General features: G+C 39.9%; 1 protein-coding gene and 1 pseudogene across 1 annotated transcript in view; both read right to left on the bottom strand.

Moving 5' to 3' along the window:
- Nucleotides 1-1,740: 1,740 nt before the first annotated feature.
- The window catches only part of LOC125136839 (uncharacterized), a 30,731-nt gene continuing 13,866 nt past the window's right edge, over nucleotides 1,741-18,605 (bottom strand). Inside the window, exons 2-8 of the mRNA XM_047797673.1 lie at nucleotides 17,077-17,198; nucleotides 15,033-15,171; nucleotides 12,909-13,030; nucleotides 10,638-10,748; nucleotides 8,670-8,776; nucleotides 5,838-5,928; nucleotides 1,741-2,049 (exon numbers count right to left, since the gene is read on the bottom strand). Coding sequence (XP_047653629.1) covers nucleotides 1,933-2,049; nucleotides 5,838-5,928; nucleotides 8,670-8,776; nucleotides 10,638-10,748; nucleotides 12,909-13,030; nucleotides 15,033-15,171; nucleotides 17,077-17,198 — 809 coding nt within the window. The 3' untranslated portion in view covers nucleotides 1,741-1,932. The remainder of the gene's footprint in view (nucleotides 2,050-5,837; nucleotides 5,929-8,669; nucleotides 8,777-10,637; nucleotides 10,749-12,908; nucleotides 13,031-15,032; nucleotides 15,172-17,076; nucleotides 17,199-18,605) is intronic.
- LOC125137064 (uncharacterized) lies at nucleotides 4,318-4,421 on the bottom strand (annotated as a pseudogene).

Genomic DNA, 18,605 nt, shown 5'->3' with positions numbered 1-18,605 from the left:
AGTTATAACTTTATGTCCACATATACATACATACTAGATGGTAGTACAGTTGTCTCATTTCTCCTAATGAGCCTACCAAGATTAGCATACTTTTTTTTTTTTTTTGTCTTTTTGCTATTTCTTGGGCCACTCCCGCGGCATATGGAGGTTCCCAGGCTAGGGGTTGAATCGGAGCTGTAGCCACCGGCCTACACCAGAGCCACAGCAACGCGGGATCCGAGCCGCGTCTGCAACCTACACCACAGCTCACGGCAATGCTGGATCATTAACCCACTGAGCAAGGGCAGGGACCGAACCCGCAACCTCTTGGTTCCTAGTCGGATTCGTTAACCACTGCGCCACGACGGGAACTCCTAGCACACTTTTTAATACAATGATTTGCTTTCTAAAAGCACATAATTGTTAAACTAAACGCACGGAGTTCTCTTGCTTGATGATTTAATAATATAAACACGGCTGTGCTAAATAATACCCAACTGTTACAGGAAAAAGCCACATACTTTTTATAAGCTAAGGTTTTTGTGGTTTTTATGGCTGCACCTGCAGCATATGGGAATTCCCAGGCTAGGGGTTGAATCGGAGCCACAGCTGCCGGCCACAGCCACAGACATAGCAATGCGGGATCCGAGCCACATCTTCGACCTACACCACAGCTTATGGCAATGCCAGATCCCTGACTCACTGAGCAAAGCCAGGGATCCAACCAGCATCCTCATGGATACTAGTCGGATTCATTTCCACTGTGCCAAGAGGGGAAATCCTCTTGCCTCATGTTTTCAATCATCATAGACAGTGTCTACTTATTTCTATAGTTTTATTCTGACCCTATCAGTATGCTACTTAAAATCTTTGAGTGGCTCACCCTAACTCAGAATAAAATGGGATCACCGGGAGTTCCCGTCATGGCGCAGTGGTTAATGAATCCGACTAGGAGCCGTGAGGTTGCAGGTTCGATCCCTGACCTTGCTCAGTGGGTTAAGGATCCTGCGTTGCCGTGAGCTGTGGTGTAGGTCGCAGATGCGGCCTGGATCCCGCGTTGCTGTGGCTCTGGTGTAGGCTGGCAGCTACAGCTCAGATTAGACCCCTAGCCTGGGAACCTCCCATATGCTGCGGGAGTGGCTCAAGAAATGGCAAAAGACAAAAAAAAAAAAATGGGATTACCTTTGCTTGGCACACCATGCCCTTCCTGATGTGGCATCCATCTACTTGACCAGCCTGAAGCAGTCCCACCCTGGACTCTCGTCACAGTAGAATACTATCCTCTATGCTTCTGCACATACTGTCCGCTCTACCAAGAACATCTTCCCTTACCCTGTGTCTGCGGCATCCCTCTCTCCCCAGTATGAGTTCCTTCAGGGTGGAGTCAACTGTTTCATTTTTGTATCTGCAGAGGCTGGTAGAGAGCTAGGTATTCAGTGGTAACTTAATACATGTCTGTGTAATTAGTGTAATTAATAGTTAAATGGCTGTGGAATTCACCATCAGTAGAAAATGCCTTACAGTATTTTAGTCCTTGTGCTAGGCTCTCCAGATAAAGCTGTGCACAATGAATCTTATAGAAGAGAGATTCAATAAATGAGATATAATGTAACCTGCCTTCCTTTCTACCCCTCTCTCATGATAGAAGCTACTTCTGATCTTTCTTTTTTTTGGTCATATGTATACTTGGTATAGAGTCAGTGATTAAAGAAAGACACATTTATATTTTTAACAGAATAAAAGAAACCAGGGAAAACCACATTTTTTTCAAACAAATATTTTAATAAAATTATCATGCAAAGTTGTATACATACAACTATTTACAAATATGTAAGCATATGTTCAAAGACTAGAAGGGAATACATGGAAAAAAATATGTTTAGCGTACTGGGGTTATGTTTCTTTTTCATTATTTTATAATTATTTTTATACTGAGGTAGGACTATCTTAGTGTTAGAGAACCTGGTATAAATGTATTTGTTCAAGAGCTTCCCTGTCAATATCCTTTTCTGGGTATACATCATAGTTCAGTGGTATCTCTTCAACCCAGGAAGATAACTGTATATTAACCTGGAATAAAAAAAAGGTTATAGACAAATATGAAAATTGCAGAATGAAACTGTTCTCTCAAATTTTGAGAAACTGTGATTAAGTAATTGAAAATAAGAGATTTTTATCACAGTGAGAGAGATTAAGTTCTACATGGTGCCACATGAACATTTCTTTGTTGTACTAAATGGCAGGTCTGTGGATTCAGGGGCTTAATCAATTTATCTTGACTTTGAAAGTTGAAAGTTGAAAGAATAAAGAACATATAGAATAGAGTAATTGTTTTAATGTAATGTTTAATAATGATCATTAGGCTTTTTTTTTTTTTTTTTTTGCTTTTTAGGGCCACACCCACCCATGGCATATGGAGGTTCCCAGGCTGGGGTCAAATCGGATCTATAGGTGCCAGCCTACACTCCAGCCACAGTGGCATGGGATCTGAGCATTTGTGACTTATACCACGGCTCATGGCAATGCTACATCCTTAACCCACTGAGCGAGGCTAGGGATCAAACCCACATCTTCATGGATCCTAGTTGGGTTTGTTAACTGTTGAACCACAAAGGGAACTCCCTCATTAGGCTTAAACTATAAAAGACTAAAACAATTGGAATACACAGAGAACACAGAAAAACTGTTCATCTATACAAAGTGATGGTGCTAGGAAGTTGCATGAAGGGGTTAATCTCCTTCCATAAGCTTCATCAGGCCCTTCCCCTCAAACTGCAAACCTGCCTCTCCATGATACAGGAATTCTAGAGCCACCAATAGATGTATCTGTTTAAAGAAGTTCCATTAAATAGGAAAGCAATGAAGTTTTTCCAAAATATATGTATAAGGACACTTTCAAAAATATTTTATTTTGCTAAGTGAAAAATCACTGAACTATTTTAATTACATATATACATTATAAATTGGAGAGTGTATATTTAAAAGGTATGTTTTGGAGTTCCCATTGTGGTGCAGCAGAAATGAATCTGAGTAGCATCCACGAGGACGCAGGTTTGATCCCTGGCCTTGCTCAGGAGGTTAAGGATCCGGCATTGCCGTGAGCTGTGGTGTAGGCGCAGACGTGGCTCGAATCTGGTGTTGCTGTGGCTGTGGTGTAGGCAGGCAGCTACAGCTCCGATTAGACCCCTAGCCTGGGAACCTCCATGTGCTGTGGGTGCGGCCCTAAAAAGACATAAACAAACAAACAAACAAACAAATAGTATGTTTTAATAAGTATGAAAAAAATATGATAGAATCACACCACTCATGGGGTAGGGATCTCACAGGGATGGAATTAGGTGGGGATAGACTGGGGAGACTCAGGGTAGGAGTCAGAAGAACAAAGTTTCAAATCCAGGCAGAGATGGAGACATCCAAAAGAATACAGAGAGCCTTATAGGATAAGAGACTGGAAACATAGAAATGCCAGGAGGCTGGGGCTTCTTGTGACCCCATGAAGGTGTCAACAGTCAGACAGGCCTGAATAGGTGAAGAGCATGCAGGCTCGAAGGTGGCTGAAGCCTCAGCTCTGCCACTGACTTGAGGACTCAAGCAGGTTACCTGGTGATGCCACCCTCCGCAGAGCAGGATGAAACTAGTTCCTGGATGTGGGGTTGTTGAGCTAAGTTAAGAAGCTCTTGGGGGAACAACAGAACCTCGCGAGATGTGGTAACAAAGGCACTCACCGGTCGGCAAGTTAAAAACCCACAAAGGTCAATGGTATACCCAAACCTTAAGCCAGCCACCAACCTGCTGCAAGTCGCACTTTTGAGGCCAAAAAAATGGAAGAAAAAAATCAAGCCCCTCAGGGCTAGGAATGGCAAGTGGAGAAGAGGCCAGAAAAGCCAGTCCCAAATACAAAGAAAGAAAGCAGCAGACCCACAAAAAAGGGAGAACAAAAGAAACAAAGATTCTGCCCTTGCCAATCACTGCCCTGAAAAAGGGTGTGCCGTTCCTGGAGGTACAGCAGTACCGGGGCTCTGCATGGAGTGGACCAAGCAAGCTCCTTTCTAACTCCCCACTCTAAGAATCCATTTACTATACTGTCCTCGACTACAGGACATATCAAACATTAAACTAACAAAACAGGAGTTCCTGTCGTGGCGCAGTGGTTAACGAATCCGACTAGGAACCATGAGGTTGCGGGTTCAATCCCTGCCCTTGCTCAGTGGGTTAATGATCCGGCGTTGCCGTGAGCTGTGGTGTAGGTTGCAGACGCGGCTTGGATCCCGCGTTGCTGTGGCTCTGGCGTAGGCCGGTGGCTACAGCTCCGATTCGACCCCTAGGCTGGGAACCTCCATATGCTGCGGGAGCGGTCCAAGAAATAGCAAAAAGACAAAAAAAAAAAAAACTAACAAGAACATATACTGCACTTGATCTTAGCCACAAGGCCAAGAAGTGATGACAAAACTTTTTACAGAAGGTATTACTGACATAGTTTAGTTTCTTTCTTTCTTTCTTCTTTCTTTTCTTTTCTTTCTTTCTTTCTTCTTCTTTCTGTTCTTTCTTTCTTTCTTTCTTTCTTCTTTGCTTTCTTTCTTTTTCTTTCCTTCCTTCCTTCCTTCCTTCCTTCCTTCTTTTCTTTCTTTCCTTCCTTCTTTCTTTCCTCTCTTTCTTTCTTCCTTTTTTTGCTTTTAGGGCTGCACCCACAGCATATGGAGGTTCCCAGGCTAGGGGTCGAATCAGAGCTACAGCTGCTGGCCTACACCACAGCCACAGCAACCTGGGATCTGAGCCGTGTCTGCGGCCTACACCACAGCTCACGGCAGCAACGCCGAATCCTTAACCCAGTGAGCAAGACCAGGGATCAAACCTGCAAACCCTCATGGCTCCTAGTCGGATTTGTTCCTGCCTCGCTATGATGGTAACTCTGATTGTTTAGTTTCTTAAGGAAGAATCAGATATTGCAATTTGGCAGTGTTTATATGCAAGGAAGGTGCTATTAAAAAATGATAATATGACTCTATACTAAAAATACTTACAGTATTTTTCATCTAAGGATCTCAAAGAGCTTTACAACATTAATTAATCTTTATAAAAGAGTCAGTGTATTGGGTTGAATCTTATTAAAGATCAGCCTTATTTTGTGCAGAGAATTGGAGGAACATAGAAGCAGTCTGTGCAAGATTTCAAACTGACCTAGGAGCTGAACTGTGATGAGGGTATGGGTCTCCAGGCCACATACTGATTTTAAAAGCCTGAACAACTCTGTTCTCTTTGTTCTCAGGGAAAAGGTTCTGATGTGGGTGTCCTAAGTCTCTTACAAATATTTAGTAGCATTTGTTAACCTAAAACTGTAACCCCCACAGTTGGAAAAATTGGTGGAGAAGCAAAGGAATCTATTATCAAGATCAAAATTATAATTTCAGAGCTCTTGAGGCCAGGGAACAAACCACGAACCAGTTCTTAAGCCATAAGGTTTTGCTCTTTTTTCTATCATCTGTCACCAAATTCAGAGAGAACATTTCTAGAATATTGGAAAAAAGCAAGAGAAAAGTTTTGGCAATAAAACCGGCTGGAAGTTCCCGACAGAGTGCAGTGGAAATGAATCTGACTAGGAACCATGAGGTTGCGGGTCTGATCCCTGGCCTCGCTCAGTGAGTTAAGGATCTGACGTTGCCATGAGCTGTGGTGTAGGTCGCAGACATGGCTCAGATCCCAGGTTGCTGTGGCTGTGGTGTAGGTCGGCAGGTGTAGCTCCGATTGGACCCCTAGCCTGGAACTTCCATATGCCACAAGTGTGGCCTTAAAAAGCAAAAACAAACAAACAAAACAAACAAACAAAAAAGCCCCAAAAGCTGGAAAAGAGGCTTACATACCTGAAGACCTGAGAGAGACTCTTCAAGACTTGGCACTGTCACTAGTAATGATCCTTGTTTCCTTACATTACGGCTGATGTACTCCCAGGCTCTACAACACATTAAAGACTTACATATTAGGCTTGGCCAGATACTAGATATTTTTTAAAAATGAGGATGAAAATCTAAATGGGCAAAAATGTTTGCCTGCAGGAAAGAGGATCACAACAACGTACTAGAAATTGGTAAATTCAGTTCCTGAAAGGGATGTTTTAAGGAGATTTAACAAGATAGGGATTAGAGCTAATATAAGGAATTGAGTAAGGCCAAAAGGAAGTTTTCAGACCTGATACAGAAGTCAAAGGTGGACTGGTGTTAAAGCCCTTAAATTCTTTGAACTGTCAAACTTTCTGCAGAAGGGAACAGGGCTGAGGGGTGTACGTGGGAAAGAGTTATGAAGAAAGGCCATAGAAGCAAGAAAACAAGCTGACTCACCATAAGAGCATAATATATGGATTAGATCTTTTAAAATAACATCAAGAGTGAAATCACACTTGACTTGGCTGTCGGAAATATTTGATGGAAAGACTTCTGGACAGTACAGCACCTGAGAAGGGTAGTGGGATCAGCCAGGTTGAAAGCACGATGGCATGCCATGTGCATGTATCAGAAGGCAGTCTCTGACCAGTTCTGATTAACCTGTGGTGCAGACATGAATGGGATTTCTACACTGTGCATGAGTCTTTTTTTTTTTTTTTGGTCTTTATAGGGGCTGCACCCATAGCATGTGGAGGTTCCCAAACCCCCAAATCATAGGTGCAGCCACTGGCCTATGCCATGGAACAGCAACGCCAGATTTGTGCCGAGTCTGCGACACAGCTCACAGAGTGGGGTGAGGGATTGAAACTGCGTCCTCATGGATACTAGTCAGATTCGTTTCCGCTGAGCCACGATGGGAACTCTGTGTGCATGAGTCTTGAGGGTACACCCCACTACTGGGGAGCAAGGGTCAAGCAAAGCAGGGATCCCCTGCAGTGGGGCTGGTGGGGAGTGTCACTTATGTTCATTTTAGTTACAGCAATGGTTACTGGGTTTAGTACTTTCTGGAGCTTATTAGGCAAAATGATACAAATATTCTTTTTCTTAGGCTAGAACTAAAACCAAATAGCAGTATTTGATAATAAATATCGCTGTGCTTGGGGTAGAGCTGTGTGTTGGTTAGATGTAGTTCCTTAAAAATTACATATTTTACAAGTCTATCTATAAGAATGAAGAAGCTGAGTATATTAGCATGGTTGGGCATGGCTCTCAAAATAGCACTCATTTCTGATACGCTGTCATTGTAGTAGTGGTATATGTTTCATCTACTTAAGGAAAATACAGAGGCATATTATAAACTAAGAATTACTCTACTGCTACAATACAGAATAATATACATAAATGATCAGTTTTGTCAGAATGATTCCGATATCAGAATCTTGTAAACTTTCTCTTGAGTGTTATTCATGATGAAGATAATTAACTATGAGAGGCTATAACCTACTTGTATTTAGAACTTACTGCACTAGATTAATTTGGAGAAATGACTGACCTAACACATGTGGTCAATACCTATTTGGTGAGTCATGCTGAGTTTGTGAATGAATGTACCAAGATAGCTTTTAAAACAAACCAAACACGCTGTAGCTTATAGTATCAAGTTGACCAGTAGTGTCTGTCATTCTTCAGCATTCGAAAATCCTCCTATATGACTCTCCAAAGAGTTTAAGGTGTTTTTCTCTTTTAACTTCTTATACAACATAAACCTAGTATTATTTCATTCTCCAACAGTTATATCATGTTTTGGCTACTTGTCATGAACTTAAACAGGTAAAAAGCTAAATACACTTTGACCACTGGAAACTAAGCTTAAAGAGTGTGCCATGATTAAAACAACTTTGCTCACATTGGTTTTTAAGTCTTTAGCCTGTGACCAAAAAATCATCACTCATTCTGGCAGAGCTTTGACTATATGATTAGCTTTCTGTTGAACTCGTTTCTTTTTATTTATTTATTTTATTATTGTTTTCTTTTTGGGCCTGTCCTGTGGCAAATGGAAGTTTCCAGGCCAGGGATGGAATCTGAGCTGGAGCTGCAACCCTTGTCACAGCTGCGGCAACACTGGATCCTTAACCTACTGTGCCAGGCTGGGGATTGAATCAGCAACTCCACAGAGACAAGCTGAGTCATTAACCCACTGTGCCACAGCAGGAACTCTTACGCTGTTAATTTTATCCTAACCTGAACCTAGAAGTAACAGATATTTGTGTGTGTGTGTGCGTGAGACAGAGAGAGAGAGAGAAACGAAGATAGACACAGAAAATATAGAAGGGGTATAGCAGGATGAAGATGTTTAGCAATTCAGGATTCCACTCCATATTAACTGTTTATGGTCTGTAATTACACGCATTTTTATTTCTCAGCAGTAGAAAACCTCACTGATGAACTATATGAATGTAATGCCCCTTCATACATATGGAAAGGAGCTTTTCTACATCTAAAGTATTCATATGTCACTATGATAAACAAGTCAGCAAGCCTAAATGACCAGAAAATCGGTGTCTCAGACTACAGGAATTTTATAACTAGAGGAACCTATAAGTTCTGATGAGAAGTCAGAAAAGTGATGACAGATTTGCTAATTTTTCTACTGCTTAACTCACTGTGCTGGACCAGGGATCAAACCTGCGTCTCAGCGCTCCCAAGACGCCTCCAATCCTGTTGCGCCACAGCAGGAACTCCTCTACCAATTCCTTTTCATATTTTGTTGGATATATCTTAAGAACAGATATTGTGCTTGAATACATAACGTACCTGGCCTGTTCTGTCTCATTAAGAAAATATTCAAAGACATTATTCATTACAGTAACATCAGCATTTTGAAGAAGTGAATCTTGTGTACAGATGTCTGCATGAAGAACCTAAAGGAGAATGAGTTCACATAAGAGAACAAAGATAGCATATCATATAACCACATAAGAAATGTCTATTGGATCAATGATGTTGTGAGGCAGTATAGGAAATTACCACTTCTTAAAATGGGAAAACAGAATTTTTAACACTACTGCATATGGAAGATACTTAATATCTTAAAAAAACCATAAACTTGTGAAAATTTTGTTTTAGATGGATTTACTTATGTAGTCATGATTGTACTCTTTTGACTCCCAGTTCAGAGCCTTTCCCACTCTATTGCTAGTTATGAGTCAAAGAACCTAGGTTCAAACTCTGGCTCCATGATCAACTAGGTTTTTACATTTAGGTAGTCAATGTCTTCATAAATAAAATAATGTCTGTCCTGATTCACAGAATCAAACTGGATCATGTAAAATTTTAAAAGTAATTTATAAATTGTAAAACTTTGGTGTTCCCATTGTGGCTCAGTGGGTTAAGAAACCAGTGTAGTCTCCATGAGGTTGTGGGTTCACTCCCTGGCCTTGCTCAGCAGGTTAAGGATCTGGTGTTGCCGCAAGCTGTGGCATGTGGCATAGATCGCAGATGTGTCTTGGAACTGGAGTTGCTATGGCATAGGCTGGCAGCTGCAGCTCCAATTTGACCCCTAGCCCGGGAACTTCCATATGCTGCAGGTACAGCCCTATAAAGAAAAAACAAAACACAGCAAATAAACCATAAATTTTAATACAATGTTAACTGGCCTTGTCTGACTCTTCATCTAAAATTCACTTGAATATATGATCTAAGAAAGCAAACAAAACAATTTGTTGGAAAACCATATACCTCAAAAAAATTAACTTATACTATAATCAACAAGTCTTGTAGATAAGATAATAAGAGGAAATATTTGTTTGCTCAAGAGCAAAGCAAATAACTTCTATTTTAAAAAGCAGAGAAAAAGTTTACTTTGTATCATGTGATTTTTTTTCCAAAAAAGAATTTAGTCTTACAAATAAATAATATTCATAAGTTTAAGTCTCAATTTCTAATTAAATTGACATTCTTGTTAAGCATGTGATCCTGATCATGTAAGAGCAGTGTGTTTTTGTTCATTACATACAGAATAGTGAGAAAAATTCACGATTATTGGACAATGACTTCTCTTTGATTATTTGCCTCTCAATTTTTAAGATAAGAGAGGGAGAGAAAAAAGGAAGAATGGAAGGAGATTGAAAAATTTTCCTTCTATAGAAAAGGGAAAGGATAGCTCCTTAACTTTGCTAAAACATGTCTTTCATTATTAGATTACACTTAACTTCAAAGACCCTTAGATACTCAATATTTGTGTACATTGCTATTAGAAGTGTAGGATCACTAGTGAAATAAAGATTGCTGCTTTAACCAAAAAACTTCCTTTCCCCTTACATATAAGAAAAAGAGAAAATTTCTGTCATAGTCCAACCCAGGGCATCATTTTCCCATGAACTGCAATTCTGTGGCACCCAAAATTCCTCTTAAAAGCTTAAAAAAGAAGATAAAAAACTGTGAGCACTACTTAACCTATTTGCTTACTTTCAACAGAGTTAAATATACTTCTCACCAACATCGAGAATTTCAAAATTGCTGCTACCAAAACTATAGTTGATATGAAGAAAATTAAGAAAAAAAATTCTACTTTCTAATAAAATTAGGGAGGAAGAGAAAAATGTGAGTGGAACATTCATATTCATCTTTATTATTAATGTTTTAAAATATTAAGTTAATTCAGTCTATTTCCACACAACAGAAACAAAAAATATTCAAAAAGATTTTCCAACTCCAATTCTGAAGAAATCTGGCCAAATTATTCTATAAAATGGCTAACAGAATAAATATTTAAAAGGGTACCTTTATTCTGTCAGTGAACTGGTACTTTTTTATGATCATATCCTGCAACTGGCAAAAGTCTCCATTCAATTCCACTCCAAATAGCTGTGATGCTGAACTGTAAAGATAACCCTAGGATATGAAAACACATTATAAGTAAAATAACTGACTTTTAGTTATGGGTTTATCTCTACTTAAGAAGTCAAACTTTTAAAAGCAGAATTCAGAAAAATAAAAATAAAAGGATATATAACATTTTATAATTTATGTAAAACAACTTTAAGAACTTAAAGGCTCTTATTCATCAAGATCTTGATTGTGGCTTATTAATTTCCATTATTTAAAAATAATTATATTTTTAAAGATTGATTTCTTAACTTTTTCCAATAAAACTCTACATTCAACAAAATTGGAAATGAGAAAAGTGATCACATCTGTATGATTCTTTGTTTAATACCCTATTTCTGTAATTTCTTGGGAAGTTACATCAGGGGAAAGCAAGAAAGGCGTTAACCTGTGGGAAATATAATGGAAATTCATGCACAGTCTGACATAAGAGGAAGGTAGCTGGAGGTATATCCTGTTTGTCTTAGGGAAGTCAGCCTGGTGTCTGGCAATTTGCCAAAGATAACTATAAGTTAACAAGAATCATCAAGAACTGACTATATATTATTATGTATGTGTTTTTTATTATAATAAAAATATTCTCACGAAAAAGGTTGAATCATATTCTGAAGATCATTTTATATCAACTATAACTGTGTAAATTAAATTTTTTTTCTTTCATTTTGGGCCACCCCAAGACATATGGAGTTCCCAGGCCATGGATCAGATTGGAGCTGTAGTTGCAACAACTTAAGCCATGGCTGCAGCAATGCCAGATCTGTAACCCACTGTGCTAGGCCAGGGATGGAAACTGCCACCCAGAGCTCCTAAGATGCTGCCAATCCCATTGTGCCACAGCAGGGAACTCCGTGTAAACTAAATTTATTGTTATAGCTCATCGTGGATTTTTAGAATATGTTCAACAAAGCATATATAAATACTCAAAAAGTTTTTGACTCAGTGACCTAATACTGAGAAAAATGATAATATTCATTAACACTGCCAAATACATGCACAGCCACAATCATTTCAGCTATATACTCTGCTAGCAAATCACAGAATTAGTAAGAGTGAACGAAATATGGTAAACAATCATAATCTCTCATGTTCTCCAAACAAAGCTATTTGACAAACTCTACTTTCTTTCATGGCAGTCTTTCCCAATTACAGAATAAAAGTCAACACTGAACAATAAGTGAAGCATTAAAGAGTTAACTGTTTCTATTTAGGCAGGCAGTGATGCTGGAACTGATAGTGCCTTTTTCTGGCATGAACCTCTACTGCTGTTGGCCACATGTTTGAACAAGTCTGCTAATGACAACCAGAAACCACATTTCAGTTTTTTGGTAAAAGCATTTAAGAACAGTAAAAAACTCATGATGTGAATTTTTTAAAAAAGCCATACTGGGAGTTCCTGTCGTGGCACAGCGGAAACTAATCCGACTAGGAACCATGAGGTTGCAGGTTCAATCCCTGGCCTTGCTCAGTAGGTTAAGAATCAGGCGTTGCTGTGAGCTGTGGTGTAGGTCGGAGATGTGGCTCAGATCTGGTGTTGCTGTGGCTGTGGTGTAGACTGGCAGCTGTAGCTCCGGTAAGACCCCTAGCCTGGGAACCTCCATATGACACAGGTACAGCACTAAAAAGCAAAGCAAAAAAAAAAAAAAAAAAAAAGCCACACTGAAGTGACATTTCAGAAACAAAAGTCTACATTCTAACTTTGGATCATAGAAAACTAGAGCAAGATGTGTCTGCTCACTTACAGGTGAGGAACTTGAGGCCCAGAGGTGTTAGGTGACTTGCTAATAGCTGTATGCAGTTTCTTAGGTAAAATAAATCTGTCAGTTTTATAAGAGCTCTTATCAAAGCTCAGCATACTATTTCAGTCCGGAAAAAGAGAACGGAGTTAGAGGGCAGTGAGTGAGTGACAAAAGAGCAAAGTGTTATATGAGGGTCACCTGTTTTTGTTTTGCTGCTATTCCTTCATTTATGTCACAGAAACAAACCAGTAAAGGAATCAGAGAGCTGGCCTTTGAAAGTCCAAGTTCAATACACTATTTTAACAGTATTATTCTGTTATTTTAATAAATAAAGCCAAGCTGTCACCTTGGATGGTGGCAGGCAAAAGTGTTGCTAGTAGGAGAAGAAAGTATTTCCAAATGTTGAGTATGTCCACAAGCTGGACTTTACCCCATAAAGGACGGTGCCAAGCCTGGAGCCAACGTCAACCAAGACCTTTCCTGACAGATCAGGGAGCACGTGATGATAAATGAACTTCAATTCCACGAGAGAGAAGGAATGAGAAATAAACCCTGGAGAATCAAAACAGAGTAAACATTAAATTTTGCTGGGGGATTAACAATTCCATTCTGCATTTCTAATCCTTTCACCTATAAAGTATATTTCATGTTTTTCTTCATCAATGAAAGCCATTCAGAGCTGATTTAGAAAAAAAAAATCAATGTGGTAATATTGCAGTCACTCTGAGCTGTATGACACAAGAACAAACATGAAGTCTATAACATTTAAGAGGCCCCCAGGGAATTGCTACTCAGCTGCCTGTCCCACCCTGGTGCCCTGCATTTCCCTCTTGCTTCTGCTTTAGGCTGTCCTTGGTTTTTCCCTTCCTCTTTCCCTACGAGGAGTTACAGTTATCTGGGCTGGCCTGGGTACCCAGTCACTATTTACAACCTGATTTTTATGGGAAAATGAATCTTAATCTCCAAATTTTTGTCAAACATAGGTCTTCTATAAATTTCTATAAATTATGGTGTTACGGTGTTAGAATATAATTACAATTCACTTTTTAGTTTTGCCTCTATTGTTCTCATCTGAGTCCTTTCCTATTCTGTGAATTTCAACTACTTCAAATGGAAATCTTAAGTACTATCTAACAACAGAATCTTTTTTTTTCTTTTTGTCTTTTGTCTGTTGTTGTTGTTGCTATTTCTTGGGCCGCTCCCGAGGCATATGGAGGTTCCCAGGCTAGGGGTCTAATCAGAGCTGTAGCCCCCGGCCTATGCCAGAGCCACAGCAACGCAGGATCCGAGCCGCGTCTGCAACCTACACCACAGCTCACGGCAACGCTGGATCGTTAACCCCCTGAGCAAGGGCAGGGACCGAACCCGCAACCTCATGGTTCCTAGTCGGATTCGTTAACCACTGCGCCATGACGGGAACTCCTAACAACAGAATCTTAAACCAGTCAACCTGGGCAGTTTAATCCCCCAACTATAAGTACAATATATTTGTATTAACAACATATTACAAATTTGGTAGTAGTAAACTGTTGAGAATATTATCTGAGATCAATAACATGAGAACAGTATTACTTACCCACTCTAAGCAATACCTCTAAATCTAAGTGAGCAGGGAGACTGAAATAGCATGTTTAAAATGATAGCCCAGAGGGAGTTCCCACTGTGGTGCAGTGGGTTAATGATCTGGCTTGTCTCTGTGGAGGCTCGGGTTCTACCCCCAGCCTGGCACAGTGGGTTAAGGATCTGTGTTGCTGCAGCTGTGGTACAGGTTGCAGCTCTGGCTGGGATTCAATTCCTGGCCTGGGAACTTCCATATTCTGTGGGGATGGCTGAGAAAAGAAAAAAGAGAGAGAGAGAGAAAGGAGAAAAAGTAATAGCCTAGACAATCATATCATCTGAATAAAAAAATATGTGAACAGAAGAGTTAACATCTTAGCAGCATGGAGTCAGTCTAGCTTTCTAGTTGAAACATGGGTGCCTCATCTAAAAGACAGAGATGTAGTAGACTATCACAAGAGTTGTTCTGTGTTGTGGACTGCAGATGCTCCACTAGGTCAAATCACGGCCTCAACAAACTCTCAAGATTATCTAACTCTATTTTCTGAGTCTATGACCATTTGACAATATCCGATTACCATCTGACTTCTCAAATAGATATCTCTAGAGGAGAATGTTTTTGGGCCCCTTGACAGTTATATTTCTCACTGTTAAGTAAATCAGCATTATGGTTAAATGTGAATCTCTTTGGAGTATGGAAAGTTTGAGTCAGTTTCCCTGTATTCAACCATTTCCGATTAGTTTGCGGACCTGAAAAGTCACCTCTGATTGAAGATGTTCAGTGAAAAGCAGGAATACCCTCCTGGGAGACATGAAGTGGTCTAGCCTCTCTTGAAAATGTTTCTATTAGTTTCCCTGACTGCAATCATTGGTAATGGCTATGCTGCAGGTTGGCCTTTTTGCTTTCAAAAAACAGTGAACGTTTGGTCAAGAATTTGCAAGCTCATGACACGTAAGGACACATGGAGTCGTCAGGTTTGTAGGCTTGAATGCCCACCTAAGGGCGCCGTCTGGTGTGAGCCGCACACCATACAGTAGTTTCTGCTCATTTTTCCTTGCTCACATAATGAATCAATAAAGTCTTCATCATAAAGGAATGCATCAACGTGAACTGTGGGTTCTGGCTGCTGCTGTATCTGGTGGAGAGAAGAAAAACATCAAAAGAAACAAAGTACAAAGAAGTCTCTTTTTATTGCTAAATAAGGCAAAACATCAGTGGTTCATATGCTGAAATTCTGAGAGCAACAACAAAGCCCAGAAAGACAAGTTTCGCTATGGAAGTCAGCAACTCTGCTCTTCTTTTATTTCTGAGACACAAGCAACTTGTTATTTGACCTGTCATGATGTAAAACATGGCTATGAGAAAGAGGAATAATTTTAGTTGAAAAAAGGATATGGAGACCATCTTGTCCATTCTGAGTAGTGTATTTCACAAATAAAAAAACTGATACCCAGAGAGGATTCTCCAAAGAAATGATAATAGTTAAGACGGGGAAGAGTTGAAGTTTCCTGGTGGTTCAGTGTTTCACTGTTGTAGCTCAGGTCGCTGCTGCAGCGTGGGTTCCATGCCTGGCCAGGGCATGGCCCCCCAAAAAGGGGGGGAGTGGAAACTAACACTAGGTCTTCTAGTACATGCTGGTGTCTTGCCCAACAAATTACTTAACAAGTAATTCTTTTTCTGCATAGAAGCAAAGTTTACAAATAATAAAAATGTTAGTAAAACTTCATGCTTACAAATAATAACCCTTTATTAATACTGGTGGTACATAATATAGTAAGCGGCAACAGGGAGTTCCCGTCGTGGCTCAGTGGTTAACGAACTCGACTAGGAACCATGAGGTTGTGGGTTTGATCCCTGGCCTTGCTCAGGGGGTTAAGGATCTGGTGTTGCTATGAGCTGTGGTGTAGGTCGAAGATGTGGCTTGCATCCCGCATTGCTGTGGCTCTGGCGTAGGCTGGTAGCTGTAGCTCTGATTCGACCCCTAGCCTGGGAATCTCCATATGCCACTGGAGCAGCCCTAAAAAGACAAAAGACAAAAAAAAAACAAAAAAACAAAAAAACAAAAAATGTAAGTGGCCACAGAGAAAAAATGTCTGATTCATTCTACTTTAGTGGTAATGCTTGGAAATTCTCAAAATAATCTCTATATCTACACACATACACAAATTTATAAGTATGTACAATGTATGAACATATAAAAGGACCAGAAGGAAACAAGGGAAGAGAAAAACAATTTGGTGGGATCGGGACTCTGGGCCCACCAATAACATACAATGAACACTTCATGACACTGATAAGACTGTTTCATTAATAACATCAAAACTATGTTATAAATATTTCTCTTAGTTTTTATACTATCCAGTTTTCCTCCTGTGAATGACTGGATATTTACTAAGATTTACTGAATGTTCATGACGTGCACATAACTACTCAAAATGTACAGGATTTAGTGTCTCTGCTCAGGAATTTACATGCTGAAAAACCACATGGAGGACTGCTACTTTCAGATTACTGGAAGAGGAAGAAATTATGAGCTTTGCTTTAGGAAACAATATTCATGGCATATGTATCCCATAAGAGGTGGGATCTGGAGGGTTGTCTGGAGAGGACAACTGAGAACTAACTAATCTTAGAAATAAAGGAATGGAAGAATAAGCAAAAACTGTGCAATGCAAAAGCAGGAGAGGGAAACAAAGGGGGTGAACTTCACCCTTGATAAAAGCCAGGGAAATGGAACAGGAAAGAGAAAACTAGGATAATGATGTAGGCAGGGACAGATCATTGCTGGGCCTTGATTTGAGGGGTTTGGGGAGGTGGGTCATTGAGAGCTTGTCAAACAGGACACCCTCTAAAAACATCTGTTGAACCAATGGTACTAGTGAACCAGAGAGTTACGGACTCAAAAGAATTGAGCACATGGTTGAAGCACCAAATGAAAAAGCAGAATTCAGGACTAATTAGACTGGAGAGGTAATGGGGTTAGGGAAGAACAGGCAAATCCTCATGTAGCACAAAGAGTAAATTAATATAATATACTTACTTTTTGGAGGGCAAGCTGTTCAGAGGAAAGCATGGTTTCTAGAGGTAAGCAATTTCGAAGGTCTTCTGCTATATTTTTCAACATAATATCATTATTGTCTTGAGTGAATTCATCAAAATCTCCTGGAAAAAAAAAAAAGGCAAGAAATAGCTTTTATGATTGTAGTCATACCTAGACTGCGATCATAATGGATGAGTATTTTCCATTCAACAGCATCAATTTTTAACAATAAACCTTCTAACCAATGAAATATTCAAATTCTAACAAATGTTCCATTGAAAACACTGAGTTTTTCCTTTTCCCAAACTGCTTAAAAATATAAAATTTGACTAATTTAATTTGCTGTAGAACAACATAGGCATTTTAAAAATATAAAACTTTTACTACTTTATGTAGTACTTTCACTACTTTATTTATTTATTTATTTATGGTCTTTTCAGGGTCATACCTGTGGCATATGGAGGTTCCCAGGCTAGGGGTCTAATTGGAGATGTAGCCGCTGGCCTATACCACAGCCACAGCAACGTGGGATCCGAGCCACATCTGCAACTTACACCACAGCTCACGGCAACGCCAGATCCTTAACCTACTGAGTGAGGCCAGGGATCGAACCCACAACCTCATGGTTCCTAGTCGGATTCACTTCCACTGTGCCACGATGGGAACTCCTCACTACTTTATTTTTACTTAAGAAATGCACTGCCATTGGTTTTTAGGGTCTTAAGCTTACCAGTAAGTAGCCTAATATTCCTTCTATAACCATACAGATCTTACATGTCTAGGAGGCATGACACAGGGATTACTAAGAAGATAACTTTTTTTTTTTCTGGCTGCACATGTGGCAAATGCAAGTTCCTGGCCAGGGATGGAATCCGAGCCACAGCTGCAATCAATGCCACAGCTGCAGCAATGCTGGATATTTAACACTGCACTACAGCAGGAATTCCAAGAAAACTTTAATCTGAGTATCCCTGCCTCCGATAAACTGTACCCAAGGCTTCCAATAATAAGCACTAATGGCTGGCACCAACTATATAATAAACTTTACAAGAATCAAGGTGCTCTGCTGCATCTGAACAGCAGATAAAATGATCATTAAAACAGCTCATTTCTGAGAGTTCTCTTGTTGCGCAGCCAATAAGGATCTGGTGTTATCACTGTAGCGGCTCAGGTCGCTGCTGTGGTGCAGGTTCCATCCTTGGCCTGGAAATTTCCACGTGCCACAGGCGCAGAATGGTAAAAACAATCTAAAAAAACCACAGTACATTTCTGATGGCTGTGGCCTACTTATGAATAATCTGGCAAAGAGGGAGTGTATGTATGTATGCATGCACACGTACACAGCAATAAAGACAGAAAAAGTAAGGGACTGACAGTTGGTGAACCTAGGTAAGGGTATAAAAATGGTGTTCATTGTTCTGTTGTTTTGATTTACCTATGTTTTTAAATTTATTTTATTTATTTGTGCTTTTTAGGGCCACACCTGAGGCGTCTAGAAGTTCTTGGGTTAGAGGCTGAATAGCCTGCCA

Source organism: Phacochoerus africanus, chromosome 9 (genome assembly GCF_016906955.1).
Source record: "Phacochoerus africanus isolate WHEZ1 chromosome 9, ROS_Pafr_v1, whole genome shotgun sequence".
NCBI lineage: Eukaryota > Metazoa > Chordata > Mammalia > Artiodactyla > Suidae > Phacochoerus > Phacochoerus africanus.
Note: the sequence above shows the minus strand (reverse complement) of the source record. Positions and strands in the feature narration are given on the sequence as shown.